General features: G+C 45.6%; 2 protein-coding genes across 2 annotated transcripts; both read left to right on the top strand.

The window, feature by feature from the left end:
• Positions 1–5,023: 5,023 nt before the first annotated feature.
• Positions 5,024–11,334, top strand: ndufa2 (NADH:ubiquinone oxidoreductase subunit A2). Its single transcript, XM_031759914.2, has 3 exons — positions 5,024–5,181; positions 10,956–11,062; positions 11,149–11,334. Exons 1-3 carry the CDS (start codon positions 5,078–5,080, stop codon positions 11,238–11,240), a joined length of 303 nt encoding a protein of 100 aa, XP_031615774.2. The 5' UTR covers positions 5,024–5,077; the 3' UTR covers positions 11,241–11,334.
• An 817-nt stretch (positions 11,335–12,151) lies between these two features.
• ik (IK cytokine) lies at positions 12,152–17,824 on the top strand. The gene is made up of 20 exons (XM_031759913.1): positions 12,152–12,354; positions 12,861–12,927; positions 13,050–13,142; positions 13,218–13,277; positions 13,627–13,794; positions 13,947–14,061; positions 14,145–14,215; positions 14,439–14,485; positions 14,720–14,883; positions 15,017–15,125; positions 15,338–15,377; positions 15,576–15,729; positions 15,804–15,822; positions 15,905–15,989; positions 16,689–16,775; positions 16,880–16,937; positions 17,050–17,138; positions 17,237–17,345; positions 17,468–17,502; positions 17,620–17,824. Exons 1-20 carry the CDS (start codon positions 12,345–12,347, stop codon positions 17,645–17,647), a joined length of 1,608 nt encoding a protein of 535 aa, XP_031615773.1. The 5' UTR covers positions 12,152–12,344; the 3' UTR covers positions 17,648–17,824.
• Positions 17,825–22,973: the final 5,149 nt, after the last annotated feature.

Below are 22,973 nucleotides of genomic sequence, written 5' to 3'. Positions count from 1 at the left end.
GGAGTGCTGTTTGTGGATGGAGCAGATGTTGCTCCTGGACCTGCAGATATGGTTCAGCATTGATGGGGCCTTCACAGAGGTGCACCGTAGATGACTTTGTGTGCAGGAATCTAACCGTTCTGTTCAGTGTTTGAGTTGCTGTCTGCGGATGATTTTAAATGATTCAAAGTTGATGGATTCTGTGTTTACACTGTTGTTTGGGGTCGTAGCCTGCTGCCAAGTCGATGCTGGTTAAAGCTAATCGTCCTGTGGGATTCGTGCAGCTTCATGCTGGATACGATCAGGATCAGATCTCTGTTTGTGTCTCGTATCTTCAGGCTGTCGCAGATATTTTTCTTCTGCCGGTAAACTCTCCTCCAGCTGCAGTCTGTGGGACATCAAACTGAATCCAGATCAGATGAATTGCTTCGTGTTTGGGAGCGCTCAGTGGAAAAAGCTGACTGCCTTGAAAACACGTCACACATGGTTCGACTTTCGGTGTTTGTCCCTCCCTCTCCTCCAGAAAATGATCAAAACATAAAAACCCGCTCGCTGGTCAAACCGAGACTAAACTGGGAGTAAATCTGTTCTCAGAGCAGCGTGAGTCATTTCATCTACAGGACGATGAAGAACGTGAGCCTGGGAACAGATGGTCAGACATAAACAGCCCACAAACCCAAATATAACAAAAGAAACACAGAAACAGAAAAAATGAATCATCAGATCAGAAAAGAAAAAATAAGTTAGATGTTCACATCCCTGCTCTTTCTACCAGAATGTAAAAATCACTCTGGAATCAGTCACGTTCATAACCAGAGCAGTCACGTGTCCGTCCACTAGGGTTGCCAGCCGTCCCTTAAAAAACGGAATCGTCCGGTATTTAGAAACAAAAGTACACGTCCCGTATTGAGCTGATAAGGGACGTGTACTTTTGTTTCTAATACAGTGAGAGTCAAAAGTAGTCTATAAATGTTAATGGAATTAACGCTTTGTTTGAAAACATAATTCCCAGCCCCTCTCCTGCTTTGTGACCAATGAGCTGACAGCACACTTATGACAGTATGACAATTCAGATTACCGCTTATCTCATTGGTCGAGGAAAGGTCGCTTACGGAGAAAATACCGGAAGACAACAGATGACCACAACGAGAAGCATGGCCAACAGGGAAACAAACGCCGACACTGCGGTCTCGGACGACCGTACACCTAAAGCTGGGCATACACTGTGCGATTTTCAAACTGCACGATTGACTCGCAGGGGTTAGAAGTTCGTCGGTCACGATGCAGGGTCTGACACTATACGGCCCGATGCTCTGATGCGACCTGAGTGCTCACACTGTGCCTCCATAAAATGAAGGTTATAACAGAAAATCTGTCGCTCGCTCTCCCTCTCTGTCTTTCACTCTCACAGACTCACACCACCATCAACTTTGCTAAATTGCTAATGAAAAACATTGATCAGGCAGCTGTGATTGAGCAGCGGTGTAAATCCAACTATTTTCACGGTTGTTGTGGTCGTGATAATTTTGTGAGGCCACATCGAAAAGGCTCAGATGAGCTTTCCAAAGTTCTACAAGTGCCTCCATCGCTTGTGTCCAGATCACACGCTGCACAGTTTACGTGTTTGCGTGTGAGTAGTGTGAGCGGCTGCGGTGACAGCCTCACGAGCGATTGATGATCGGGAGCTGGTCGTGAGGTGTTAATCGCTTCTCGTTACCCCACGTATACTACACGATGCACGACGCACGATGAAGGCCAAAATCGGGCCGATCGCCAAATCGGTTGCACGACTCAAAAATCGGCTCAAAATGGGCCAAAAATCGCACAGTGTAAGCCCAGCATTAGACCAGCAATGTTTGTTCCCCTCAGAGAAAGAAAAAAAGGCTGCAAAAGTACTGGGAGGAATGGGAAAAGGAAAACACCTGGCTGGAAAAGTGCACGATAACACCTATAAAGCGCACTGCACTGTGTGCCGGCGCACTTTTTCCATAGGCATGCTTCTAATGGTGGCACATGAAGAACATGAGGGGGGTGAAAGCTCGGGGAACCCTTAACCAATTTTTTGCCCACCAGGCCACGGCAGAAGCAGATATGGTAAACACTGGTTTGTTTTTTAAACCCTCTGGTTAAGGTTAATATGGGCATGTGCAGTGAATATCAGCGCTATGTGGCCAGAAGTGTGATAATATCATTTATTTTGTGTAATAAACAACTACAGGGATAGATGATTACAACAAATAGATGACTAATACATAAAATACATAGATGAATAATGATGATGAGTTATGATGCGTAATCATGGGAACAAGCGGGTTTACAAACGGCAGCAGCTGATTAGCATTAGAAAAGCTGAAATAATACCTCAACTGAAGCCAATTGTACTAAAAGCACTATATGTGCACTGTTACAAGAATGTGTTTCGTTCTATTGTTTTCTATTAATTTATAATTTTAAGTTAAGCAGGACAGAGTTCTTTTAAAGAAAGATTTACTTATATTCTTAAAAGTTAAGCATGACAGGCTTCTGTTTAAGAAAGAGACCTGTTTTATTGTGTTAATGTTGTCACTTTGAGCTAAAGATAAATGGCTAAATGATCATTTGTTTCCCATGTGTTCATATCACAAAGAATATACATCTACTTAAATCAACTTCAAGTCAAATGGTTAAAAAAAATAATTTCACACACACAAAAAAAAAAAAAAAAAAAAAAGAGCTACAAAATTCACCACATTGGGAAGGGTGAAGACAACTGGGTTGCCCGGCCCTGGCCACGAGGTGTCCCTTATTTATTTTTCAGGGAGTTGGCAACCCTACCGTCCACTGTTCACCAGTTTATCCCCAACGTGAATCTGTGGTTCCCAGACTGCTGAGACTGGGCAGCTCTGCATGCAGGCAGAGGGAGGAGCTATCAGAGAGATAAGATGTCATGGCTACTGGACGGACTCACGCGCAGACAGTTCTTTCTTTGTGAACAAAAGGAGATTATTTATTTACTTACAACAGGGATCACCTCAGTGCTATATACATGTACAGTGAGTTGGGAGGGGGGTCCAAGGCTCCAGGGAGAGAAGGGGGGGAATCCACACACACACTTCCTCTTCCACACAGTCACCGCCACAGCTCCTCCGCACACACGCACTCCTCTTCAGCCGCACTCGCTCCAAAACTCCACACACGCTGCCACACCCGGGCAGGTCCCGTGATTTGGTCCAGAAGAGGGATATCTACACACAGAAGTCAACGTTAGTTTCACAGCAAAATACATACAGGGATTTCTTTGATAATGCCGAGAGCACGAACTCAGGAGGTTCAACGTTCCAGCGGTGAGCTGCTCTGTGCCACTGCCTTAAATAGCAGCTGGGGAAATCAGCCAGATCAACAGCAGGTGGAGACAATCACACAGGTGCGTGGGCCAAGAGCGAGAGCCCGTAACGAGCTCCACCCAGGCAGAGAGGAGGAGGAGAGACAAAGAAAACAAAAAAGAACAACAACAACAAAACCTGTAGCCAGCGTGAGCCAACCAGAGAGACACGGGGACCGTGACATAAGACCTCCACCAGAGCATCCCCAACCACAGACAGGAACTCCACCCTGTCCTGATCCGACCCTCCGTCAGACACAGTCATCTCAGTGTGGAGGAGCAGACTCTCCTCTTCATCTCTGGGAGACGGCTGATGTCACTGCTGACATCACTGCTGACATCACTTGTAGTGTTGCCAGCTTTTTACGTACCCAGTAATAGATACTGTGGTGTGCCAGAAGCACAGCCGGCTGGGTGAAGTGTAAATATGCACTGTATGTTCATATTCTTATAAAACACAGTGAACTGTCGACCACTGGTCATTATCTACTATATTTTCAGACTCTCTCCAGACCACAGCCGGAGTTTCACACTGACTCACAAAACAAGTCTGAGTGTTTTCAAAAATGGAGTTCAAGTTATTTTTACTTCGATTGGCGTTAACACACTCCACAGGTCATGAACAAGATTTCTGTAATTTTCACTGTTAGTGGGCTACAGTGTTCTAGCTTAGATGTTCTAGCAGACATCTAAATGCTGTAATTTGATTCTTTTACTAAACCGTGTAACTTGGATGGATGTGATGCTGCCGTGACCACAGTGCACACATGTGATGTTGCTCACAGTGGTCCGAGCTCAGGGAGTGTGTGTGTTTGTTCAGACACATGAAACATTAGAGGGAACATTGCTCACCGCCTGTCTGATTCCTGCTGATCCTATCATCACAGTTTCCCCTGCTCCTCTGATATTAACATGAAGACGTGACTAACTGATCTCTTTGTAACTGATAACTGATCGATGATCAGAGTCATTCACACGGGGTCTGGGAAACGCTGGAGCCACTGGTCTTACTGGAAATCACTGACACTGCCTGTGAGAGTTTCCCTGTGAGGGGAGCTGGAAGCGCCCCCTGCAGGTCAGAGCAACATCACACACCTGCTGACTGATGTGTGGATGTCAGTCATCAGTCTTTATTCTGCAGTAAAACAACAGCTCAGGTTCATTTAAAGTAAAATATATCTGTGCTTAAAGGTATTTTTCACCATTATGGATCATTAAAATAGTAAAATCTTGTGAAACATAATTGAGTTATTTGACATATGATTTGAGATACTTTGTGAATTTATTTAAAAGCTAACTGTTTTTTAATAAATATAGAATGGCCAGAGAAACCACTCAAAATAGTGTCTCCCTGTCAGGATAAACTCGGGGTCGATCATTGTGCCTGTCAGCATAAACTCAGGTAAATGGCCTGTATTTGTACAGCGCTTTACTAGTCCCGCAAACCGCGCCACACACACACACACACACACACACACACACACACACACACACACACACACACACACACACACACACACACACACACACACACCTTCCGATTACAAGGCAAACTCCCAACTCTTGAGCCACGATCGCCCCAGGCACTATGCCACGATCGTCGAACATTGTGCCTGTCAGGATAAACTCAGGGTTGATTGTTGCGCCTGTCAGGATAAACTCAGGGTTGAATGTTGCTCCTGTCAGGATAAACTCGGGGCACTAGTGACACGCCTCCGTCCTTGACAGGAAGCTAAGATGGCGGCCGCCGTGGTGAGGAGTCTGGGCTCCACCTTGGGTAAAAACCTCCGAGAGATCCGCCTGCACCTCTGCCAGACCTCCGCGGCCAGTAAAGGGGCCAGGTGAGCTCAGAGCCGGCCTGCTGAGGCGAGAAGAGCCGGTGATGGTTTGACAGAGCGGTCATTAGCGAAGGACAGCTAACAGCTAGCGGCTAACAGCGCCGCGGACTCGGGTTTACAGTGAGAGGTTTGCAGGTTTGACCCCTGTGAATGCTGTCAGGATAAATCTGTCTGATCACGTGAAGACTCATAAAGAGAGATGATAACAGCAGCTGCAGCTCAGTAAACAACAAAGTTGCCAAAGGAAACACACAGAGGCAGAGGTTTGACTCACATCTGGACAGAAGCTCTGGCTCCTGCAGATGTTCGGCTGTGAGTCTTATGTAGTTCATCATGTTCCAGATGTTTGTTCATGGTGGAGACCTCTGAGTCTGCGCAGTGACACACACACACCTGAGCCGGCCACTCAGGCTCCATGATCACAGTATGACTCATGGCTGTGACCTGTGTGAACCCATAGGATCACAGACAGATGAAGGTGAAGGAGATTTCATCGTCATCATCATCATCACACTGTGATTAGCTGAGGAGAGAGAGCTGACCTGCAGCAGGAGTCAGGTTATGGAGGAGACAAGGAGCTGGAGGTCAGATTAAGGAGCTCCTTCATTTCCTCGCTGCCCATTAGCAGGGACTGACCCTTCAAAATGAGTGACAGTAATTTTTTTCTTTGCTTCCTCCCTGACTCTTGGTGGCGCTGTCACTTGGTGTTCGCTCGCTTTGTGGTAGAGTATCACTTCCTGTTCCTGCTCAAACACAGTGGTGTTTCTGAGCAGCTTTTCTGCTTAACAATTTAATTTAAATCTTTTGATACATCCCTTTTTCATAGTATAATCTTAACGTGCTTCATCTGAATCACACTTTCTGTGTGCTCACTACCTAATTTATAGCCAAAGTATTCACTCACTGTCTCTTTACTGTTTCGCTAGCTTAGCTTAGCTCGTAGCCGTCTCGTTAGCACCATGGCTACTTCACCTGTCCCTCCTGCACTTTCCTGCTCATTGTGTCAGATGTTTAGTTACTCCTCGGCCTCCTTTAGCAGTAATGATACCTGTAACAAGTGTAGCATATTTGCAGCTCTGGAGGCCAGGATTACTGAATTGGAGACTCGGCTTCGCACCCTTCATTCACCCGTAGCTAGCCAGGCCCCTGTAGCTGGTGCAGCCGAAGATAGCGTAGGCCCCGCTAGCTGTTCCCGGCAGACCCCAAGCAGCTGGGGAAAGAGGGCGGCTGGGTGACGGTGAGGAGGAAGCATAGTCCTAAACAGAAGCCCCAGGTACACCACCAACCTGTTCATGTGTCTAACTGTTTTTCCCCACTCGGCGACACACCCGCCGGGGGTCAAACTCTGGTAATTGGTGATTCTGTTCTCAGACATGTGAAGCTAGAGACACCGGCAGCCATAGTCAATTGTCTTCCAGGGGCCAGAGCAGGCCACATTGAAGGAAATTTAAAACTGCTGGCTAAGGGTAAACGTAAATACAGTAAGATCATAATTCACGTCGGCAGTAATGACACCCGGTTACGCCAATCGGAGGGCACTAAAATCAATATTGAATCGGTGTGTAACTTTGCCAAAACAATGTGGGACTCTGTAGTTTTCTCTGGTCCCTCCCCAATCAGACCAGGAGTGACATGTTTAGCCGCATGTTCTCCTTAAATTGCTGGCTGTCTGAGTGGTGTCCCAGAAACGATGTGGGCTTCATAGATAATTGGCAAACCTTCTGGAGGAAACCTGGTCTTGTTAGGAGAGACGGCATCCATCCCACTTTGGATGGAGCAGCTCTCATTTCTAGAAATATGGACCAATTTATTAACCCCCAAAATATGACTATCCAGAGTTGGGACCAGGAAGCAGAGTTGCAGTCTTACACGCCTCTCTGCAGCTTCTCTCCTCCTGCTACCCCCCCAAAAACCCATCTCCATTGAGACTGTGTCAGCTCCCAAAAAGACAAAAAACAAACTAAAACCAGCAATAAACAACTTAAACATAAAAATCACAAAGAAAGAACAATACAGTATCCACATCTGAACCAAAGAGTAAAACAGTGAAATGTGGATTATTAAATATTAGGTCTCTCTCCTCCAAGTCTCTGTTAGTACATGACTTAATAATTGATCAACAAATCGATTTACTCTGCCTTACAGAAACCTGGTTGCAGCAGGATGAGTATGTTAGTTTAAATGAATCAACACCCCCGAGTCATTCTAACTACCAGAAACCTCGAAGCACAGGCCGAGGGGGCGGTGTGGCAGCAATTTTTCACACCAGCCTATTAATTAACGAAAGACCAAGACAGACTTTTAATTCATTTGAAAGCCTGATGCTTAGCCTCGTCCACCCCAGCTGTAAAACTCAGAAACCAGTCTTACTTGTTATCATCTATCGTCCACCTGGGCCTTACACAGAGTTTCTCTCTGATTTCTCAGACTTTTATCTGATTTAGTGCTCAGCTCAGATCAAATAATTATTGTGGGTGATTTTAACATCCATGTAGATGCTAAAAATGACAGCCTCAACATGGCATTTAATCTGTTATTAGACTCAATTGGCTTCTCTCAAAATGTAAAAGAACCCACCCACCACTTTAATCACACTCTAGATCTTGTTTTAACATATGGCATAGAAACTGAACATTTAACAGTGTTTCCTGAAAACCCTCTGCTGTCTGATCATTTCCTGATGACATTTACATTTACAATAATTGATTACACAGCAGTGGAGAGTAGACTTTATCACAGTAGATGTCTTTCCGAAAGTGCTGTAACTAAGTTTAAGAATATAATCCACCCACTGTTATCATCTTCAATGCCCTGTACCAACATAGAGCAGAGCAGCTATCTGAACGCTACTCCAACAGAGGTCGATTATCTTGTTAATAATTTTACCTCCTCACTACGTACGACTCTGGATACTGTAGCTCCTGTGAAAACTAAGGCCTCAAATCAGAAGTACCTGACTCCGTGGTATAATTCTCAAACACGTAGCCTAAAGCAGATAACTCGTAAGCTGGAGAGGAAATGGCGTGTCACAAATTTAGAGGATCATCATTTAGCCTGGAGAAATAGTTTGCTGCTTTATAAGAAAGCCCTCCGCAAAGCCAGAACATCTTACTATTCGTCACTGATTGAAGAAAATAAGAACAACCCCAGGTTTCTCTTCAGCACTGTAGCCAGGCTGACAAACAGTCAGAGCTCTACTGAGCCAACCATCCCTTTAACGTTAACTAGTAATGACTTCATGAACTTCTTCACAAATAAAATTTTTATCATTAGAGAAAAAATTACCAATAATCATCCCACAGATGTAATATTATCTACAGCTACTTTTAGTACCATCGATGTTAAGTTAGACTCTTTTTCTCCAATTGATCTTTCTGAGTTAACTTCAATAATTAATTCCTCCAAACCATCAACGTGTCTTTTAGACCCCATTCCTACAAAACTGCTCAAAGAAGTCCTGCCATTAATTAATGCTTCAATCTTAAATATGATCAACCTATCTCTAATAATCGGCTATGTACCACAGGCCTTCAAGCTGGCTGTAGTTAAACCTTTACATAAAAAGCCATCTCTAGACCCAGCTGTCTTAGCCAATTATAGGCCAATCTCCAACCTTCCTTTCATATCAAACATCCTTGAAAGAGTAGTTGTCAAACAGCTAACAGATCATCTGCAGAGGAATGGCTTATTTGAAGAGTTTCAGTCAGGTTTCAGAGCTCATCACAGCACAGAAACAGCTTTAGTGAAGGTTACAAATGATCTTCTTATGGCCTCTGACAGTGGACTCATCTCTGTGCTTGTCCTGCTAGACCTCAGTGCAGCGTTCGATACTGTCGACCATAATATCCTATTAGAGCGATTAGAACATGCTGTAGGTATTACAGGTACTGCACTGCAGTGGTTTGTATCATATCTATCTAATAGACTCCAATTTGTACATGTAAATGGAGAGTCCTCTTCACACACTGAGGTCAATTATGGAGTTCCACAGGGTTCAGTGCTAGGACCAATTCTATTTACATTATACATGCTTCCCTTAGGCAGCATCATTAGAAGACATAGCATACATTTACACTTCTATGCAGATGACACGCAGCTCTATCTATCCATGAAGCCAGGTAACACACACCAATTAGTTAAACTGCAGGAATGTCTTAAAGACATAAAGACCTGGATGGCCGCTAACTTTCTGCTTCTTAATTCAGATCAAACTGAGGTTATTGTACTCGGCCCTGAAAATCTTAGAAATATGGTATCTAACCAGATTCTTACTCTGGATGGCATTACCTTGGCCTCCAGTAATGCTGTGAGGAACCTTGAGTCATTTTTGACCAGGACATGTCCTTCAACGCATATTAAACAAATATGTAAGACTGCTTTCTTCCATTTGCGCAACATCTCTAAAATTAGAAATATCCTGTCTCAGAGTGATGCTGAAAAACTAGTTCATGCATTTATTACTTCCAGGCTGGACTACTGTAATTCTTTATTATCAGGATGTCCTAAAAACTCACTGAAAAGCCTTCAGTTAATCCAAAATGCTGCAGCAAGAGTCCTGACAGGGACTAGAAAGAGAGAGCAGATTTCTCCTGTTTTGGCTTCCTTCATTGGCTTCCTGTTAAATCCAGAATTCAAAATCCTGCTCCTCACATACAAGGTCTTAAATAATCAGGCCCCATCTTATCTTAATGACCTTGTAGTACCATATCACCCTATTAGAGCACTTCGCTCTCACACTGCAGGCCTACTTGTTGTTCCTAGAGTATTTAAAAGTAGAATGGGAGGCAGAGCCTTCAGTTTTCAGGCCCCTCTTCTGTGGAACCAGCTTCCAGTTTGGATTCAGGAGACAGACACTATCTCTACTTTCAAGATTAGGCTTCAAACTTTCCTTTTGCTAAAGCATATAGTTAGGGCTGGACCAGGTGACCCTGAATCCTCCCTTAGTTATGCTGCAATAGACGTAGGCTGCCGGGGATTCCCATGATGCATTGAGTTTTTCCTTTCCAGTCACCTTTCTCACTCACTATGTGTTAACAGACCTCTCTGCATCGAATCATATCTGTTATTAATCTCTGTCTCTCTTCCACAGCATGTCTTTATCCTGTTTTCCTTCTCTCACCCCAACCAATCACAGCAGATGGCCCCGCCCCTCCCTGAGCCTGGTTCTGCCGGAGGTTTCTTCCTGTTAAAGGGAGTTTTCCTTCCCACTGTCGCCAAAGTGCTTGCTCATAGGGGTCATATGATTGTTGGGTTTTCTCTGTATTTATTATTGTGCTATCTACTGTACAATATAAAGCGCCTTGAGGCGACTTTTGTTGTGATTTGGTGCTATATAAATAAAATTGAATTGAATTGAATTGAATTGAAAATAAGAGCATGCAGACTGTTGGTAATCTGGTCATGTGAGGGAAACACTGACACGTGACAGAGTATTGATTTATGGATCAATCCATTCATTAGTAACAGAATAATGATGAGCAGATGAATAAACAGCGGCCATGTTTTATTTTTCATTTTGTTGTAGTTCACCTGCAGGTTCAGGGTCCCTCTGACTGAACGTCCTACAGAGGACACCGTCTGATGAGCGGACGCCTCGGCGTACGTGTGATTAGTGTCATCTATGCTGGGACATTTATGTTGGTCACTGTTTATGTCTCTGTGACTGCATCACTTCCTGTGGGATTAATAAACAGTTGTTCAGGTGAAACTCAGACAGGTGACGCTCCTGCTGTGAGGTCACAGGTCAGCTGACCTTCCCCCTCCCCCCTGTGTTTCAGAGACTTCGTGGAGCAGAACTATGTGACCCTGAAGAGGTCCAACCCGGAATTCCCCATCCTGATCCGGGAGTGTTCTGGAGTCCAGGCCCGGCTCTGGGCCCGATACGGTGAGCCCCCCTCACGCTCGGCATCATGGGAGACTCAGATGTGTCACCTGTGTATTGACCTATTATTGATCCCTATCTCTGTTCAGGTTTCGGGAAAGAGACGAGTGTCTCCGTGGAGAACATGTCAGCTGATCAGGTGGCCAAAGCTCTGCAGACTCTGGCTCAGTCCAAGCCCTGACCCCCGTCTGAGCCCGCAGTGGTTCAGTCCATCCACTCACCTGTTTTTGTTTCTGTAAATGTGCTGATGTGAATAAAGTGAACATGTGAACGTCCCTGTTTACCGTGAGGTCACTGGGTCCATCAGCAGAGTTTCTGTGGGTTTACTGGGAGTTTATTGACGCATCCAAAGTTTTTCCTGAGTTAAAGTCACATTACTTTGTTTATGTTGAAATTAGAAATAAGAAGTTCCTGGGAGCATGTAACTGGATTTCAGATATTTATACTCAGAGTGTATAAATGTACAGGAAATTAACTGGTATTTTAGGAGAATCAAGTGGTTTAACTGGTTTTAAGGTGTCTTAATGGGAACACACTCAGTTTCATTGTAGGTTTATTGGGATTTATGGGGTTTGTTTGGATCTGACTGGTTTAAATGGTTCAGGCTCAGTGAAACAGAAACACTTTGCTGGTTTTCTGGAGTTTGTTGAAGGAGCTCTGAGTGAAGCTGTGTGAGTCCTGAAGGTGGCGCAGCAGCGAGCACCAGCTGGTCCTGGAGAACCTTCAGCTGTGGCTCTGCTGACCTGCGGGGGCGCTGTGAGCCAGAGAAACAACACGTGACCGGGCAGGAGCGCTGCGGGTGTTTCAGTGTGTGAGGAACAAAGTTGAGCTGTGAATAAAACCCTCAGTGACGCAGAACAAACGTTTCATCAAATCAAAGAACTCTTCATTTAAACTACATGAAAATGACCTTTAAACACAGACACTGTAGTCGGCCTCTATTTTATAATAACTTTATTATTATTTTATTTTCACCTCATTTTAACCGGATTTATACAGTTTTGTTGTTTTTGTTTAAAAAATCTTGCGGTGTTTATTGACACTGCTGTCTGTCCCGCGGTGTCTCCTCTCCTCCTGCAGGAGGCGCTGTGTCTGTTATCTATCAAAACGGAAGTGACATCACAGCACCGTAGCTCTCCTCACAGCTAACTCGGAGCTTGGTTGGAGCAAAGAGACCCGCAGCAGCTCAGAGAAACCCGAACACCGAGCCTCAGTTTGTCCCTGTGACCGGATCAGACCGGACCGGGCCGGATTCAGACCGCAGGAGAAGCAGCTGCCCGCAGAGATGCCTGAAAGTAAGCGTTAGCTCCGCATGTTAGCATGCTAACAGTCATTGTACGGGCTGTTAGCCGTTAGCTATTTGTTTACTTAAAAACAGCAATAAAAACAGGAATTATTCAATACATGATTGAAATAAACACGGCTTTGGGAGAATGAGGACTGTGCTGGACTAAACAGTTAGACAGAAAAAGCCTCTCACAGCAGCTGTTAGCCTAGCTTCTCCTCTCACTGCGCCACACCAGACTCCGGTCACACTTTTGCCGCTTTAAAGCTTCCTTGCTCCGCGGCAGAAACGCAAAGCTGTTGAGAGGTTGTTAATAAAACTGTAGCACAGTGAAGGAGTCCCTGTACACATCGGCCAAGCCGGTTTATCTCGAAATCAAAGAGTTTCCATGAAATCTGCAGTTTTTTGAGTGTAAAACAGGGAACATATAAAGAGCAGAGCAGCTCCCAGCTGTGTCCTTTTAAATGACGCGCACCTGCTGGGCTGGTTGTGCTCTAACATCTGTCTGTCTTTCAGCTGAGACTTACTCCAACCCTCTGGCTCCTGAGGGCCATGATGTGGACGACCACCGAGCTGCAGCTCAGTGAGTCTCACACACACACACACACACACACACACACACTCTGATACACACTCCTCACTGCTGCTACTGTATTACTGTGTATGTCTTTATTTTAATGTGTGTGTGTGTTCGTCTGTCCTCAGGTCCAAACTGACCAACGATGACTTCAGGAAGCTGCTGATGACGCCGCGGGCGACGCCCTCCTCGGCCCCGCCCTCCAAGTCCAGACATCATGAGTGAGTGATGTCACAGAGCAGCAGACAGTTGTTTACTCCTAGCACAGCTGACACAAATGTGTTTTTATTTCCCAGAATGCCGAGGGACTACAATGAGGATGAGGACCCCGCAGCGAGGAGGAGAAAGAAGAAGAGGTGGGTGCTGATTGGATGTTTGTCACATCAGAAAACTGCCGGTCAAAGGTCACCTGGCCTCCACAGAGCTGATAGCTCGCTGAGTGAAAGATGGCAGCTGGGACGTATGACGGGATTGTGGAAACACGGGAATATTCTGGAAGGAAGGGAATGAATTTTCACGACATTTAAAGAGTTTTTTATTATTAATAATGAAAATCCTGGACAGAAGTTTTCACCTGTGATGTGCACGAGAGCGTTAAATATGTCGACACATACAGCAGTCCACAGCACTCAGGGCCTCAGACGGCACCGCTTTGACCCTCAAATGCACGTTATTGATTATTGATCAGCTGTGGTTTGGTTGCAGTTACTATGCGAAGCTGCGTCAGCAGGAGATGGAGCGTGAGCGCGAGCTCGCCGAGAAGTACCGAGACCGAGCGAGAGAGCGGCGAGATGGTGTCAACAAGGACTATGAGGAGACCGAGCTCATCAGCACTACGGCAAACTACCGAGCTGTCGGACCGACCGCCGAGGCGTGAGTACCACCCATCGATGACCCCAACATGGCCGCGGTGAGAGTAGCGGGTCGTTATCATTTTAACTAAACTCTGATCATTCACCTGTGTGTGTGTGTGTCTGTCTCTCTGTGTGTGTGTGTGTGTGTGTGTGTGTGTGTGTGCGTGTCAGCGATAAGTCGGCAGCAGAGAAGCGCCGTCAGCTGATCCAGGAGTCCAAGTTCTTGGGAGGTGACATGGAGCACACTCACTTGGTGAAAGGTCTGGACTTCGCCCTGCTGCAGAAGGTCAGAGGTCACAGTCGTCAGGATAACCTGTGCGGGTGTGTTACCTGCTCAGCTGTTTACCTGTGTGTGTGTGTGTGTTACAGGTGAGAGCTGAGATCACCAGCAAGGAGAAAGAAGAAGAAGACATGATGGAGAAGGTCCAGAAAGAAGCCAAGTAAGGAACCACGGAGCAGAGCTGCAGCCCTGTGATCAGAACCTCACCTGTCTATGTGACCTTTGACCCCCTCATCTGTCTGTCTGTGTGACCTTTCACCCCTCATCTGTGTGACCTTTGACCCCCTAATCTCTCTCTATATGACCTCTCATTGGTCCATCCCTGTGACCTTTGACCCCTCACCTGTCTCTGTGTGACCTTTGACCCCTCCCCTGTCTGTCAGGAAGGACGTGGAGCCCGAGGAGAAGATGGAGTTCAAGACTCGTCTGGGTGAGTCGTGTTTTCTGGAGGGAAAGTGTGGATGTGGGGGGAGTTTGAGCCGAAGCTGAAACATTTGAGGGAACCGAGGAGTGAATGTTGTGAGTCTGGAATGTTCAGGAATAAAGGAGGATCGTCTCCGGATCAAACGGAATCTTTTTAGAACAACGTGAATATTTTGGTAGGAGAAATCATGTAAACGTGAATATTGAACCTGGCGTTCCCGGTGTCTCCGTGTTCGCTCAGGCAGGAACATCTACCGCGTGGTGTTCAGGTCCGGCGTGGCCGAGAGGAACGAGCTCTTCCTGCCCGGCAGGATGGCGTACGTGGTCGACCTGGACGACGAGTTCACCGACACCGACATCCCCACCACGCTGATCCGCAGCAAGGCGGACTGTCCCAGCATGGAGGTGAGGCCGAGGGCTCGCCGCGTCATCGCCACGCCAAAACATCTGAGTTCTCCAGCTGAATGATTTGAATACCACAGAGCCCCAAGATCGTTCCCTCACGTTCTCTCACGTTGCCCCATGTTCTGTGTCTCAGGCTCAGACCACCCTGACCACCAATGACATCGTGATCTCCAAGCTGACTCAGATCCTGTCCTACCTCAGGCAGGGAACCCGGCACAAGAAGATCAAGAAGAAGGACAAAGGTGAGTCTGCACACCTGCTGGATGTTCTCCTGACGCTCTGCAGGTGTGCTCGCTGGATGTGATCGGGATGAGTCAGAGGTCAGCAGAGCGTCTGTCGGGCTGCTTACCTCAGCTGCTGTAACCATGAAGACGGAGAGCTGAGCAACAGCAGCAGTGTGATCAGTGTAAGCTCCTCCCCCTCTTAGTCAAGCACTCACCTGTTTGTGTTTCAGGTAAACTGGACGATAAGAGAGCTCCAGAGGCTGATCTCAGGTCAGTTCACCCCACGTCGCCTCATCAGGAGTTTGTGTGTTTATAGTGTGTGTGTGTGTGTGTGTGTGTGTGTTTATAATGTGTGTGTGTGTGTGTGTGTGTGTGTGTGTGTGTTTATAATGTGTGTGTGTGTGTGTGTGTGTGTTTATAATGTGTGTGTGTGTGTGTGTGTGTGTTTATAATGTGTGTGTGTTTCAGTATCTTTGAGGACATCGGGGACTACATCCCGTCCACCAAACCCACCAAAGAGAAAGAGCGTCACCGGGACAGAGACAGGGAGCGTGACCGTGACGACGACGCCAAGAGCCGCAGACACACCTACTTCGAGAAACCGCGAGGAGATGAGCACCAGGTGACGTCGGGGGGGCGGGGTTTGTTTGTGCTTGGTTTACCTGTGTGGTTCTAACTGTGTCTCTCTCTCTGCAGGTGATGGAGGTGGACACAGGTAAGCTCCTCACTGTGACTCACACGATCGTTCTGACCAATGACAGCTGATCGATAACTGATGGATGCTGCGTCTGTGGCAGGTCCAGGATCAGTCAGAGACCAGATCAAGATGATCAATGAGAAGTTTGCAGGAGCAGCAGGCAGCCAATGGCAGAGCCAGGAGCCATATCCTTGTTTATGATTGGACTTTTGTATGAGTGGGCGGGGCTTAACATACCACACCAGCTTCAGTCTGAGCTGGTTTACCTGTGCGCAGGTAGAGTCTGTGCTCATGTCGTGTTACAGGTGATGTTCTCGCTCACCTGTTTGGGTCTCAGGTGTTCTGGTGATGTCACAGCTGCTGGGACGACGATGGAGCAGGAGTAATAACACCTCAGCATACCGAACAACTGTAGTACTACACACAGGCAAATAATAATAATAATAATAATGGATTGGATTTCATATAGCGCTTTTCAAGGCACCCAAAGCGCTTTACAATGCCATTATTCATTCACACTCACATTCACACACTGGTGGAGGCAAGCTACGGTTGTAGCCACAGCTACAACCTCTGTCACAGACTGACAGAGGCGAGGCTGCCATATCGCGTCATCGGCCCCTCTGGCCAACACCAGTAGGCGGTAGGGTAAAGTGTCTTGCCCAAGGACACAACGACCAGGACAGAGAGCCCGGGGATCGAACCGGCGACCTTCCAGTAGCAGATACGCTTCCCAACCCCCTGAGCCACGGTTGCCCCAATACACACTATACACCGTATAGATACATGTATGTGTGGTACAGTGATACAGGGTACAGACCCCAGTGTGTGTGTGTGTGTGTGGGGGGGTATTACTGAAATACTTGTCCTTAGCTGGTGTGTACTGGTTCTCAGAGGAGAGACTCCAGTAAGGAGCAGCTGGGAGATTTCTTTGGAGGGTCAAACTCATACGCAGAGTGTTACCCTGCTACGTAAGAGACACGCACACAGACACACACACACACACACACTTGCGCTGCCTTAACCTTCATACCTGCCCTGTGAGGTGTGTGTGACTGTACATCTGTGTGTGTAGGATGGACGACCTGGCCGTGGACAGTGATGAAGAGGTGGACTACAGTAAGATGGATCAGGTAACTCTGACTCCTAGCATGCACTGCAGCTCATTTTCACACAGTAACATGATGCTTATCTGTGTGTGTGTGTGTGTGTGTGTGTGTGTGTGTGTGTGTGTGTTCGTTCCAGGGCAATAAGAAGGGTCCTCTGGGCCGCTGGGACTTCGACACTCAGGAGGAGTACTCAGATTACATGAACAACAAGGAGGCGCTGCCCAAGTACGTGTTCCTGTTCCCTCAGCTCTGACTGACAGGCAGCTGATCCTGTGTGTGTGTGTGTGTGTGTGTGTGTATTCACTCTGTGTGTGTGTCTGCAGGGCTGCCTTCCAGTACGGCATCAAGATGTCTGAAGGCAGGAAGACGCGACGCTTCAAAGAGACCAATGAGAAGGCAGAGCTCGACCGCCAGTGGAAGAAGATCAGCGCGGTGAGAGACACACACACACACACACACACAGGCAGAGTGAACACAGACACACAAATACACACAGACACACACACGCTGTAAACTAATCAAACACGGCGCTGAAGCAGCTGTTTTGGTTTCAGATCATCGAGAAGAGGAAGAAGATGGAGGCTGACGGGTAACTGCTTCCTGTTTGTTCTCAGCTCCTCGTTTATCACTGTGTCAGCCAATCAGAAGGCAGCAGTGACCTTATGTATGACATAAAGGATGCTAAACTTTGCTTTCATTTTTTCAGGGTCGACGTGAAGAGACCAAAATACTGAAGACGCCCCGCAGACACAGCAGCTGCATCGATCGGCTTCATGTTAGTTTAGAAACATGTAACTGTACAGAGACGCTGTGAGGTCAGAGGTCACTGACCCTGATAAGTGTGTATTGTTATTGATTACCTGTTGTTATTAATCAGTTTGTGTTGTGAGAATAAAAACATCCAATCAGTTGCTGTGATCACTGTCTCTCTATAAAGACGGTCAATCAGGAGGATGGTGTGCTGATCAGCTGTATCCATGGAGCTGCAGTGGGCGGGGCCAGGAACAGACTGAGTGATTACTATCATAAGTTTAACGTGTGTGACGTCGTGACCTCGCAGCCTGACTTTGTCACTGATATCTGTGAACAGGAAGTTTATGATATTTGAGATCTGGGCCCTGTTTCAGAAAGCGGGTTTAGAAAACTCAGAGTTAAAAATGATACTCAGGGTTGAGTAACCCCGAACTGTCCAACTCGAATATTCGGTTTCAGAAAGGCTGATAACAATTAGTTCAATCAACGCGAGTTGCTTTAACCCCAAGTTAAGCGCCATGCACGAGGATACATAAAGCCCTGATTAGTGGAGCACAGATTAAGCGAGTCACCATGGAGACGGAGGGAAAGAAGGCGCGGTCAATGTATTTTACAGCGCTTGAGGCCGAAATTCTGATGGCAGCATATGCCGATAACATGCAAATTTTATGAAAAAAGTAACACAGCCTCAGCTGCAAAAGAAAGGGAGCATGCATGGCAATACATAGCCGACAGAGTCAATGCGTGAGTGTTAATTTAAACATTGATCTAGGGATTTCCACCCATTTAACACGTTATTTTATTATATTTCATTTTATTTTTATTTTATACATTTTATTTTGTGATGTGATGTGAGCGCAGGTGCAACCCAACAGGCCCCAAACGTTCCTGGCAGCAAGTAAAAATGAAATATAAAAATATAGTCCAAACAGGTAAGGTGTAATTGTATTATGAGCCATAGTGCTTGGTCTGTTTGTCCTATGTAAATCAATTGCAGTTAGAGGCTACATTAATTTTCTTTCTGTAAGCACTTGAAATTATCTGAGCACATTACAAGTACATATTTGCTTACTCTGTATGCTCAAATGTGACCCGTTATAGCCAACAGAAAAAAAAAGCGGAGGCCGAAAAACAGGTGGGGGCTGATGTTATTCAAATAAATCTATAATTTATTTGAATAACATCCTCAGGCCTTATATGAGCAATATAAGGCCTGAGGATGTTATTCAAATAAATTATAGATTTATTTGAATAACTGAAAAACGGTAACGTTCACACAGAAAATCATCACGAAATGATAAAATGTCCAAACGCGCTCTAATCACTCTCTCCCGGCGGAGAGCTCTGCGGAGAATTTGGGCTTCAACATCTACTGGCTCTTCAAGGAAGGGGTACGCCATGTCTGACACTTCCTACAGTCAGGTTTCCGACAAAGAGGCGGAGAAAGTCAGGGTTAGTTGAAGTAAACCTGCTAGGGGGCAGGTTAGCTTCACGGAGTGTGTCGTCATAGTAACTCACTCAGAATTAATCTAAACTCGCTTTGTGAAACCGAAAACCCAGAGTTTTCGTTAACTCAGGGTATACTTACTCAGAGTTTGCACTAAACCAGCTTTCTGAAACAGGGCCCTGGCCTAAAATAAAATAAAATAGACGCCCACATGAGTGACAAAGATGGCTGCTCAGAGCAAACTTCACTCTGCTGTCTCATTGGCTAACAACTCATCATTCGAAACCTGTTAACCAATCAGCTCTTATTGATGAACAATATTTACATTGTTGAGATTTAAATACATATTTTTTAATGCTTATTTGCTGATTATATTGTTTTATATATAAGAGAGGCCCAACTCTTAGTACAGTCTATGCCAAAAGTACTGACAGGAAACTGCATGCTTTTGCAGAGCATGGTAACTGCAGGCAGAAAGTGAAAATAAGCAGAGTGTTTGATCGAAACTTGAAGTGTGTGTGACGTCTATATAAATAACCTGGCTTCCTGTTTTTGCTTGAGACTTGGCGTGTCTGTGAGCCTGCTCGTATCCATGTCCCGGGATATGTAAAATTAAAGATCATTTTTTGAGTTAGACCACTTTGAGCCATGTCGTTCTTTGCCGTAAAGAATACAAAGAACGACATTTAATAACATTTTTATTCAGAAATGAGTGAAGAAGCTCAGCAGTGTTGCCCCCTGGTGGTCCTCATCACCATAGTTCTAGCTTCAGCTGATTTTAGCCAATCAGAGGATAGAAATCCCATGTGTCCTCTGGGCTCACAGCTGGCAGACTCACTAAATGTGCTAACGCTAAACGTGCTAATCTAAGAAGCTAATCTAATTTTCCATTTAAAGTAAAGCTGTGTTTGCCTGCGTACACTCACAGGTAAACTGGAATGATGACATCACAAACACTGATTGGCTGTGGTAGAAGTTGGACAGAAAGCGTTCACTCAAGTCTGGATGAGCAGCAGCCGTTTACGTCCACATCTGCTGAGTGTCAGAGGTCAGAGGTCACATCACAGATCCACAGTAACTGTTTGTTTAACGAGGTCATCAGGGGCCCGTTCTTCGTACCTCGCTAAGTAAGTTAGCCGGATTTGAATGTTGACGATTTCGCGTGATCTTGGATCGTTCGGTTCTCCGAAGCTCATCTGGGACTTGCTGTCATAGCAACAGATCCGTGAGCGTAAACCTGCTCGGGAGCAGGTTTACTTTATGTAAACAGGATTAGATCGCGGCCACTCAGGTATGTCCGCTTCATTTATACGAAAGCAACAGCGATATTTCGCCACTGTTTTAACATAAATAAATATTATCAATGTAACTAAAGATAATGCAGCATTTAATTCTTTTATTGATTTCATACAGATACATACAGGTCATTTCCGAAGAAAAGGGAAATGTACTATTAATCATTCTATTACATGTATGTGATTATTTCAGATGTAATTCATATTTTAGAGTAGTAATAGTAAATTACTTCGTGTAATCAAGATGAGAGACCACGGCTATAAAAGCGAAGGTGGATTTGGGAAGTCTGTCGCAGCCATGTCCTGTCCGTTTGTACGCGAGCAAGGAAGGTGCAAGATTGATAAGGAGAGTTTACAGAATTCAGCGGATATTGCGGGATAGACAGGATCCTTTAGCTCAGCGCGACAGTGTGCTTATAGAGAGATATCGATTTTTTTGTTATTTACTTACCACACACTCTCTCTCTCTCTCTCCCCCTCTCTCTCTCTATATATAGATAGATATATCTATCTCCCGACTTACTGTGCATGCTTCAGTCACCCCTTGCATGGGAACAGGTAAAAGTGATGGAGTGTTATGTAAAAGTACACACAAAAAAACCCACAATGTCAATAAATGTCACAGTACAAAAAGGGGTGTGACGAGGGGGTGCAGGACCACCACCTGTCTTTATTTGCTCTGCCCTTTTCTTGGTTGCTGTTATAAACAAACAAACAGATTATTTCAGGGTCTCTTTTCAGGAGACTAAAAGCAATATAAGTGATAAATATTACCATTCTGTAGAATATTCTTATATTTCACTTTTACTTTTTCCCATGTTCTAGTGGGTCCTGTTGTGGCTCTAATGTGAAAGAGGATATGATGTAATATAATATAATGTGGTATAATGTAATATCACATGATATAATGTAATATCATGGATCACTTACGAGTTTAATTTGTCAGCAACTTTCTGCCAGCCCTCTCTCCTTGCTTTTGCAGCCTTTGCAGTGTTCCCCTGCGTTTTAATTAAACTCTGAAACTCCTGAAATCCCTCAATCAAGAGTTCTTGCTCTGCTGCCGAAAAATATTGAGCGCGCGCCTTCGACATCTTCGCCGACCAATCAAAGGGTTGCCGATCAATGTTTCTACTATCGATGCGTAGCCCCTTTTAATCCACCCAGTGATCTCACATTACTTCATCCAGCTGTACTAATCGTCAACAACAGGTGTGTTCGGAGAACCGGATTAGCGAGCTCAAAGTTAGCGCGATGATTTGATCTTGGATGTAGTAAGCGAGGTACGAAGAACGGGCCCCAGACCTGCTCTGAGCTGTGCGTGTGTGTGATAACAGCTTGTTTCTTTGTTGATCTCATTAAGCGTCCTCCATCTTTACAGGACTCGTTAAGCTCGTTATGCGCAGCAGCTCGTTAAGAGATCAAACTCTTTGTTTGTTGTTTGTTTGGCTCTCGGACGAGTTTGTCCCCAGATTAGCATCAGAGAGGCTAACGAGAGCAGCTAATTACCCTGATAGTGTGATGGACGGCTGGAGTGATGAATATGGATGTGCGTGCTTCTAAGGAGCTAATGAGGCCTCGCAGCTCCGCCCACCCGCAGCTCTGACAAGAAATGGTTGTGTGAACATCAAAGATGGACTTTGTCTTTGATTGAACTTTTTTATGACCTGATTTATTCTGAAAACTTCAGACTTTATTTCAAGTTTATTTCCAACTTTGATTCAGCTTTAATTTAATGATCAATCAGCTGCTCGTTAAGCCCTCGCCCTCTGAGCTGCCGTCTGATCGGCCAATCAGGACCAGCGTGTTCCTTTAACTGCTCAGACCTCAGATCTGCTTCAGGAGGTTTTCTGTAAACAGACGAGCAGGAAGTTCAAACAGGGTGAACTGTGGAGCTTCACAGTGATTCACACAGTGCAGGTGTGTGTGTGTGTGTGTGAGCGCTGACCCACTGTCCTCATTTATTTCACTTTGTCGCCATGGCAACAAGGTATGTGTGTTAGCGAGTGGAAATGGGTCAAATCACAGCAGGTTAATGTCATGACACAATAGATGCCACCATCTCACACACACACCTGCTGGGTTTTGGCCTTCATGGGGTCCCTCCTTTACATCATGCTTTCTCAGCTCTCTGATCCTGAGGCTCAGCTGGGCAGAATGTCCCCATAAAACCAGACTCATGACAGCCAGCACTCTCACAGAGGTCTGTCCTCAGAGTGATGATGAAGATCTATCTCTATATCTCCGTCTCTCTTCCACAGCATGTCTTTATCCTGTCTTCCTTCTTTCACCCCAACCAATCGCAGCAGATGGCCCCGCCCCTCCCTGAGCCTGGTTCTGCCGGAGGTTTCTTCCTGTTAAAAGGGAGTTTTTCCTTCCCACTGTCGCCAAAGTGCTTGCTCATAGGGGGTCATGTGATTGTTGGGTTGTCTCTGTATGTATTATTGTAGGGTCTACCTTACAATATAAAGCGCCTTGAGGCGACTATTTATGTGATTTGGTGCTGTATAAATAAAATTGAATTGAATTGAATTGAATTGAATTGAAAGATGTGCTTCCACAGGAAGT

The sequence above is a fragment of the Oreochromis aureus genome, linkage group 10 (genome assembly GCF_013358895.1).
Source record: "Oreochromis aureus strain Israel breed Guangdong linkage group 10, ZZ_aureus, whole genome shotgun sequence".
Taxonomy (NCBI): domain Eukaryota; kingdom Metazoa; phylum Chordata; class Actinopteri; order Cichliformes; family Cichlidae; genus Oreochromis; species Oreochromis aureus.
Note: the sequence above shows the minus strand (reverse complement) of the source record. Positions and strands in the feature narration are given on the sequence as shown.